Source organism: Mesitornis unicolor, unplaced genomic scaffold, assembly GCF_000695765.1.
Source record: "Mesitornis unicolor isolate BGI_N332 unplaced genomic scaffold, ASM69576v1 scaffold51891, whole genome shotgun sequence".
Taxonomy (NCBI): Eukaryota; Metazoa; Chordata; class Aves; order Mesitornithiformes; family Mesitornithidae; genus Mesitornis; species Mesitornis unicolor.
The window spans coordinates 1-9,026 of NW_010162776.1; the positions used below are offsets into that span (position 1 = coordinate 1).

The following is a 9,026-nucleotide window of genomic DNA, read 5'->3' on the forward strand; positions in this document are numbered from 1 at the left end:
GGTCCCTTCCAATCCCTAACGTTCTGTGACCATCAGAACGTGAAAAGCAGCTTTCCTGATGAGATGTTGAGGAGCAGCCTACGTGTAGTTAACAGTGGATATATTCTTCTGAACCAACTCCAAATGTAAATGCAAGCATTTTTATAGCTCTTGTCAACAACTGACATCACAGGAAGTCTCATGTCCCTGTTTTGGCATGAAACATTAATTTTGGCATTTGTCGCACATACCACTCAGTGGAAAATCCATGCTGGAGGCACAAGCAGAGTGCTATGGAAGCTCTCCCTTTGATCCCATCAGAGAGTCACAGTTTAAGGGAGACTGAAGCCCTGGGTCAGTCAGGGCTCGGTGGACTGCTGAGCTGTCACATAGTAACACATTAGTAGAACAAACTCATTAAGCAGAAAGTAGTTGCTTGTGCACATCTACAGCTTTGAAAATACATCCTGTGGAGAGATGTAAGGGAGGTGCCAGCAAAAGGTTACAGTGTTGCCTCTGTAACACAACCACTCCATTTAATCTTAAATTATTCTTCCTGAAACATCCATTAACTTGACCTCCTTCGAGGAAAAAAAAAGAATAAAAACCACATGGACTAAAATAAGAGGTAAAAGGACTAGCAAATAACCATATGCTGCTTTCTGTGGAAATCAGATGCATATTGGCACTACTACCAAGTCACAGGTAAATAGATTCTACAGATGAGCTGAATTTTTAATGAGTAGATATAAGACTTGAAATGCCTTCTGAGAAAACCAATCCAGTGCAGTGGCTTCCTGAGTTAATAGCCATATCGAGCTTTACAACAGTAAAAATTTCTAAGAGGTTCTGCTTGTAGAATAAATCCTTTAATAACCAGAAAACGTGTGCAAAAGACAAGCTACTTTTAAACTCCTAAAATGGCCTCTTCTCTCAAGCTGCCACCAAGGGCAATCTAGAGTTCTTAATCCCAATGTTACAGAAGCTTTCAAGCTTGCTTTGTGCACAACAGCACACATATATTCATTCATCCAGATACACAGCAGACTTCTGCTTATCTCTCAGAAATACCCACTCTGCCAGCTGCTATCCCAACTACCCCAAAAATGCACACGAGAGCCAAACAGCACATGTCCAGACTGACTATGTTCTGTGGTAAGAATTCTTCTTCACCCTGCAGTAAAGAGCAATTTCAGTTGAGCATACATGAAAGAGGGGCTAGCCCACTAAGAAGCAAGATGCATAGATAAAGAACAGCCAGACAACTAGTAACTAAATGTAAACACCTTTTCCTGTAGGAGCTTGTACTCCTCTTCAGCACTTGCTTTGCTCATCAGGAATGAGGTGGGAAGTCTGAATTGCCCAGCCAAGGTCCTCCCAGCTCCAAACAGTAGCAAAGACTACTTTTCATTGATACTGTTTTGTAAAGGGCCTCCTTTGCTGTTTCTGTATTTTGTCGCATGAGCTTCTCAGTTCTAGCTGTGGGGTAAACTGTAGATTGCAGTGTCATAGGATACTGAAGCTGCAAGCTTAAACATTGTCTTACTTATCCAGAGTCAAATACTTACGCTTGCAGTAGGCAGTAGACCTTATCACAGTGAGACAGAAAAGCAAACTCAATGAGATCTTTGTCTGATCACAGCTATTTCTCCCAGAAAAGTGCTGGGCTTTCCTTTCCACTTCTCCCTAACTGTGTCTTGTATGATGTCACAGCAAGTGTACCTTTGGGAGTGTCTATGCCATTGAAACCAAGTTAGGCAGCCTGTAGCTGAGGTAGTTTTTCAGTTGGACAAAGAGACTGACTTTAGTTCCAAGGATGAGAACATTTTTATTTTGTTGAATTACCAAGATCCTTGAGATAGGGAACCAGCTTTCTTGAGACCAACAGCTGATTTCATATAATGTCTCAGGACCAATGCAATGACCTGGCTTAAAGCACTGCCTCAGTTTGTTTCATTTATGCAGTCTCTTAGCAGGCCTAGCAGATGATACACAGTGGCAGGTCTTGAATCTCCACAAAATAAAACCGAACCTCAAACAAAGCAGTATCTCAAGTATCACAGTATCTCAAGTGCAGTCAGTGAAGTAAACTGCAAGCATCAGCTAAATGCTGCTGGAATGGGGAAAGGCTGTCCTTTCATGTCACAGGAGCCCTTCATTAACAGTGGTCTACCAACAGCCAGGGGACTTTCTTCTCAGGACCCAAGCCAAGCCCAGCTACTGAAATAGATTCCTGAAAGGAGACTAAATTCTGCTCAAGAAAGGCAAATAATTTTTCAAGACTTCCATAAAGGAGTAGAACTGGTGCATTGCCATTGTCATGCAAGAAAAGAAGAGTTGGTGGTATATGGGCCCTACTTGGACTGATTTATTCCATCTACACCATTATACTCTTTGTATTAAAAAAACCCCAAAACTCACACAAATTAAATGCAACAGTATTTTTCATCCACTGTGGCTGGACCAGAACAATCAGTGATAAATGAATTCTGAAAAATGTAATTCAAAACGTCCCACAAAGGGTGTTGTAAACTAAGAGCTTTAGGTTGCCATATTTAAAGACCAGTGTGGCTGATACCCTGAAAATGTGCCAACAGGAACCAGAGAACAAGTGGGTGAAAAGCTAACACTTTTCTCTTGGAATAACCTGCATTTATCGAACCCTTCAGAATTATATCCACCAAGAAGTTTCTTTATAGCACAAAACTCCCCTACTAAATGAAGAAAAAAACCCAAGGTATCTAGGAAGAAAGATATGATACACAAGGCTGACTTCTATTTTGTTTCAGCACATATTTATGTGCATAATAAAAGCACATTTAAACCCCAAATAATTAATTCAAACTGAAGTAGGAATTAATTTGTCATGAAGCCAATGGAAAATGATTTTAAAAGCCAGTGTTAAGATTTTTAGACTAGACAGTGGAAGGCCTTACATGTGATGGTAAAAGTAATTTATATCTAAGTCATAGTAACTGCAAGAAGCTCCACCTTTGTCCTCCAGCTACCACACCAAGACTTTCCCACAGGGGAAAACAACAAATAGCAAACAGGTTTCAGTTGCTTGGGAAAGTTGGGCAAGTAACATACCTCCTGAATGCCATTATTCTTAATCATTATAGTCTGCTGCTTTGCTTGATACTGTGTAATTACGGGACATCCCCAAGCTATGAGCTCTGCTTTTCAATTTGCTCCCTAACAGAGATAAACACCATAAGGGACGTTTCTCCAGAAACTGCCATTGTGATAGCAAGTAGAAATTTACAAATTTTTAGAAGATATATGTCAGTTCTTGTATTTCTCAAACTTGCAATAAAAAGTGGGTATTGATTCAGGAATGTCCTGCCTGTAACTATCAGCTTTGAAATTGGAAGCCAGAACTCTAAATACTAAAACTGAGTACTAAGAAAAAAGAGATCATTTTAGCAATTCCTGGTTTAAACATTACAAAATCTGGAGTTGTGATATAGACTAAGCACTACTGTAACAAAACTCTTAGACATAGCCTGTAGGGAGATACTACTCCTTTATGTTCATGGAGGGAAAATAATTCCCATGGTAAACTAAAATATGTAATGCTATAGATATGAATGTTAAAGTTTGCATACAGCATGAATAGATTAGTAATTTAGTATGAATTCATTTTTTAGAACTTCCTTCTCTATAAGAGCAAATGCAAGGTGGGTTTTTGTTTTGGTTTGGTTTTTTTAACAAATTGGAAATAACAACTACATTACTTAGTCTAAACTTTCTGAACAGTAGCCACAGTGTGTTTTTGGGTACCAGGTTTTTTTAAAGATAGATAGGAATCTTTCCTCTCCCAAAAGAAGTTTCATTTTTGTGCAAAACATGAAAATAAGAATCTACAGAACTTTTCCGGACAACTGTACTCTCCTTTGGCAGTTTTATCCAGAGCACAGATGTTTGCCACATAACCATGAATGTTGGCTGACCTGCCTAAATCTCAATGAAAAACAGTTGTAACAAGGTTTCTCTGCAAATGGTTTTGCATTTCATGTTCATGCTAAAGTATAACCTCTGTAACACATTCAAAAGCAATTTTTTTTTTAAAGGCTCTGAACTGCATGTACTGAAATCACATATAAATGCTTATTATCCTGATGAGGATATAGATTCCAAAGCCAGGTTGGGCAGGGCTTTGAGCAACCTGGTCCAGTGGGAGGTGTCCCGGCTGTGGCAGATGCACCCACCCTACTAAAGACCTGAGAAAGATCCAACAAAGACATTGCTAAAGTTTCTGGCCCTGGTGGCGCCAGGACTGCCTCCCCCCTCACAGCTCATGTCTGGGCCACACAGTGGGGGGTCAAAGGCGGGAAAGTTGGGGTCCTCAGCCAGTAGGGGGTGACACGACCATGTATTGACCACAGATCAGATTCGACCAGGGTATAAATGGGGCCCCGCCGCAGGACTCATTTGAGTCGGTCCTCCTCGGAGCAGCGGGTCTGCAGTCGGGGACTCTCCCCTTGAGTTGGGATGCCACTTAAGGTAACTTCTCGAGATTGAGAGCCCTCCCTTTCTGGTGAGTGAGTGAGTGCACATTTTGGATCGTTTGGCCAAAAACTTAAGAATTCTTAACTCAGCCGTGTCTGGTAATATTCCCAACCAGCATATCGAACCTGTATTTATTAAATGTCAGTGGGACGTTGTCTTGGTGAATGAAGTTTTGTCTGCTTCATTTCAATTGCAGATTAAAGCTTGTTTGAGTTTTCTGTGTGCGTGTAGCCATTTTGGTGCAATTCCGTGACACCGGTCCATAGCAGGGGAGTTGGACTGGATGATCTTTAAGGTCCCTTCCAACCCAAAACCATTCTATGATTCTCTGATTATATCCAAAACAGTATTAACAACTAAATCAAGATGTAGATTATTCTTTCAGATTTCAAATTACATTGCAAAAAATAACCCCAGCAAACTGGTAATCAGCATTTTTTCATTAGGTGAACTAGGCAACATAAGTCTCTACTGTTCTTTTAGATGCATACACAATGTAATATAATCTTGGGGCAAAAAGGGTAGAGAAGGAATAGACCTGTGTGAAGGGGAATTTTGCTGCTGGAAAGGACAGGAAAAGCATTATGAACTGAACATTGAAAAGATGTTACAAATATGAAACACTTAAGGAACTGAGACTTAAGAGCCTATTGGAAAATGAATCCATGATGACTGGATTTTAATATATTAATAATTTTTACCCTACTAAAACACAGTGTTGCGCAAGTTTTGCAGCACTGAATGATGGCATTATCCAACCCATAATTAAACAGTGCTACTGTAATCTTTTAAAAATTTTGATTATGTCAGTTTTCTGCTGGAGGATCAATGCTTTTATAAGACAACAATTGTATTACAAGTAAAAATGCTATCAATTTATTTCTGAATTTTGATAAATACGTATGCTGCAGGAAAAACAAACTGCCTGCAGAAGTATACAACTAGAGTGTTACATCATGTTATTTATAAAGGTAGGTCTTTTGAAAACTAGTGTGGTTGTTTTCTTTCATCATTACAGAAGTCACTTTTTTTTATTGAAAATCAATGCCAGGGAAGAGCTATTGTTACAGCATCTCAGAAGAATGTAACTAGATTGTGAGCTAAATATAGCTTCTCCTAGTTCACAGGTTTTTATGCTTATAATAAAATCTTCATAAGCAATTTTCACCTTTTCTGAAAAGTTAATGGCCAGATATTGCAACTGAGTAAAAAGTTACTGTGTTACTGAAAATATACATAGTTTGACTACAATATGGCTCATGTACATGTAAGTAGGTGTCTGTTAACAATGTGCAAAGACCATTTAAGCACTTTTTGTCCCAGAGAATATTCAAATTTGAACAGTCAAAATATTCTGGGTCATGGATGAAGAAAATCTCTCATGGTTTGCACAGCACATACATATATTACACCTGGTTCTAAACAAGGTATTGTCCTGTCCTCCTTTCAGTAGCTGTTACCATTCATTATTAACTATGCTATCTTGGAGAATCAGAACATAGATCATAGAAATAGGATTTGTAAAGAAAACTTTCCATTTCTAGAAGTCAAGTTCTTGTTTATTCTCGCCTCAGAAACTGGGAAACAAAATGAACAGCTTTCTATTTCTAGATGTGAAATGAAAAGAAATAGGTGGAAATACATTAGAAACTATACTCTTCACAATCTGTGGGGTTTTTATCATGATTTTGCATTCCTATACATGACTTCTGATGGACAGAAGTACCATGTATTTACTGTTTAAGAAGGGATCTTAAATGACTGATATTCCTTTAGATGTCAATCTAATAGTCTATTTATTGGCAAATTCTGGTGTACTATCCTTACATCAGTTGCAAGTTGTTCCAGCCTAGCATTTATCTTTTCTGTCTGCTGGACGCTAGTGCCTTGTACAAAATGAGTTCACCTTTTGAACTCACAATTCTCTGGCACATTTCTCGCACCTGTCTGGGAATATTCAGATCCTAGTGACCAAACAAATACGAATTAAAAGTGAATTTTCTCTCTTAAAAAAATAACAAGTAATGCTGAAGCTGTGCATCATTGCGATGCCTTCATTGCCCACAAAGGCCAAATTTGCTCTTCATATTTTAAAATGCAACACACAGGGAAAAAAAAAGGCATGAAAAGTTTGGAGTGCAAATATTCTTTGGTTTACTCATTAAAACAAAAGGGACACAGCAAATAGCAAAAAACACTGGCAATTAAATAAACAGCACATTCTTTATATGCCTCCTAACAAAAAGTCTTGAGGTGTTTGAAATGTATTAACTTCATGTTTTTAAGTACATTACAGTGTCGAAAAAGTCACATATTTTTATCCCCAATGGTAAGGCAGGGAGAAGCTAAGGAAGAAGTAGGAGGAAAGGTAGGAGGAGAGAAAAGAAGAATTTATTAAAGATTCCATTTTTCCATTAGTTAAATAGTATATAACACAATGATAAAACTAATTTTGTTTCTAGTTTCATTGTACAGAAAGCAAACTGGCTTGGAATTTAATCAGGCTTTCTGAATTCACATCATCACACACACCAGCCTAGTGTATAAAATATACTGACTCACATCTTTCCAAAAAGAACTGTGACCTCTTAGCAGGATTCTAAATATCTTAAGTAATTGCACAGATAAGTCACTGTGTTTTATCTTATCATAGGCTGAGTTAAAACTATGTACCATATGTGGTTTCTAGGGAACACTCTTCCCCAGTTAGGCTATTTTACTGTAGCTTATTCCTCAAATAATCCCCATATAGTCAAAGGAAGCAAGCATCTGTGCATGTCTATAAGGATCTATACTTGGTAGCCTTGCAGACAGGAAGTTTTCACTACTGAACTGGAGATGAACAAGTCTGTTAACACTCTACATGACAGCATCACTGATGTTATTTAAAACTGAGTGCCTCATAAGGACAACACTACAAAACTGTGATCTGTGCAGAGCGCATAAAAGATTATAAATGAATCAAATATATATACTTCAAAAATAAGTCAAAGAAATTATAGAGGGTACCACCACATTTGTCTGTTACTAACACTACTGGACTCTGATAGTTTAGAAATAGTTCTGTAAATCTATGAAAGACGTGGATTGTCTGACAGCATATTGTTCTGTTTTTTATAACTATCTTGCAAGACTCTTACTCTACTTGGAACGTTCTGTCTTATTCTTTATCCAGCTGTTTCCGTAGGCAAAGCACAGTAACAAAAGTAATGTGCAGTCTTTTTTCCAGATGGACTGCGAATAGCAACAGATATTTCGTAATAAGGAATCAATTTAATAAAGATATTTTGGAAATATTTGTCATAATGTAAAAAAACCTTTTTGTATGCTCCCTTATTCCTTCATAAATCAACAGTGTTCCATCTACAAATAATGCATAGGCAGTCAGCTTTAATACATGTACTTATATGTTCCCCTCATCTAGCATTTTGTTGACACCATCACAAAGTTTCTGCAAATGGAGTTTATAAGGTCCAAAGGGATTGTACAAGGCAGCCAAAAATTCACAATCAGAGAAGTGATCAAACACATTGTTGACACGTCCATGTGACTTTGCAGTTAGGTGGCGCTGAATGATTTCATGAAGTAGCTCTCTACAATCATTTAACAGTTTGGACAAAAAATTCCTGTCAAAGGTATAATCCACCTGGTGGAAACTGACCACGGTCTTAGCCAGCTGATGAACTTTCTTCTTGAACTTCTCCATCAATGCTATTTCATCCTGATTAAATTGGTTGTTCCTGTAGAGAATTGCCAATTTGAGGACTATTTTAATGAGGTTTTTGATTATTTTCTCTGCTTCCTTTTTATTTTGAGTATATTCCTTTGTTACTCTGTAGAGCTCATCTAAAACATCACTGCTTGTATCATCAATCAAAGTAGTTGCAATTGATTTGGACACCATTTTTCCAAGGATCTTCTTCTGGGCCTGAATGGCCAGACTCTTGGAGTTGAAGACATCTGTGGCCACTGGGGGGAATAAAAAAAGAAAAAAGTATGCAGTCAATACTTGGTAACAGACATACTATGGACAGTTAGCTGAGGGATATTTCCATGTCTATCCATTCATATTAGTCCTAACAACTGCCACAGAAATAATGCAAACTTATGTAGGTAGTTGCAGAAATACCCAACTTTTCGACCTCTAAAAATATGTTGTCTTCAGGTTTACATTCTTTCAGAGTGTTTTAAGAAACCCCAACATAAGACAGAACTTGCTCAAAAATTGTTTAAAATATCTCTCTATATATGGATTGATGGGATTTCAAACTGTGGCAATATAAACCTGCCCTATTTGATCCGATGAGTCGCAAGCATGATCTGATTCTCATATTCATAAATAAATTTGAAGCCATGCCTATTCCAATGTCATGGCAATTACCACTGCTACTTGATTAGAGATAGTAATTCAGTGAATTGTGAAAAACATTCTCCTACTTGGCACTTTATATGATCAGTGAATTTAGATCTCACACATCTATTGTATTTTTATACCTACTTTATACATGTATGTATAAAATATATATATAAATATA

The 9,026-nt window shown here is 37.7% G+C and overlaps 1 protein-coding gene across 1 annotated transcript; it reads right to left on the reverse strand.

The window, feature by feature from the left end:
• Positions 1–7,661: 7,661 nt before the first annotated feature.
• On the reverse strand, positions 7,662–8,456 carry TNFAIP8 (tumor necrosis factor, alpha-induced protein 8). The gene has a single exon (XM_010193721.1). It carries the CDS (start codon positions 8,393–8,395, stop codon positions 7,895–7,897), a length of 501 nt encoding a protein of 166 aa, XP_010192023.1. The 5' UTR covers positions 8,396–8,456; the 3' UTR covers positions 7,662–7,894.
• Between the last annotated feature and the right edge of the window lie 570 nt (positions 8,457–9,026).

Bases quoted from the DNA above. Each gene is read 5' to 3' on its own strand.
- TNFAIP8 (XM_010193721.1), bottom strand. From the start codon at position 8,395: ATGGTGTCCAAATCAATTGCAACTACTTTGATTGATGATACAAGCAGT.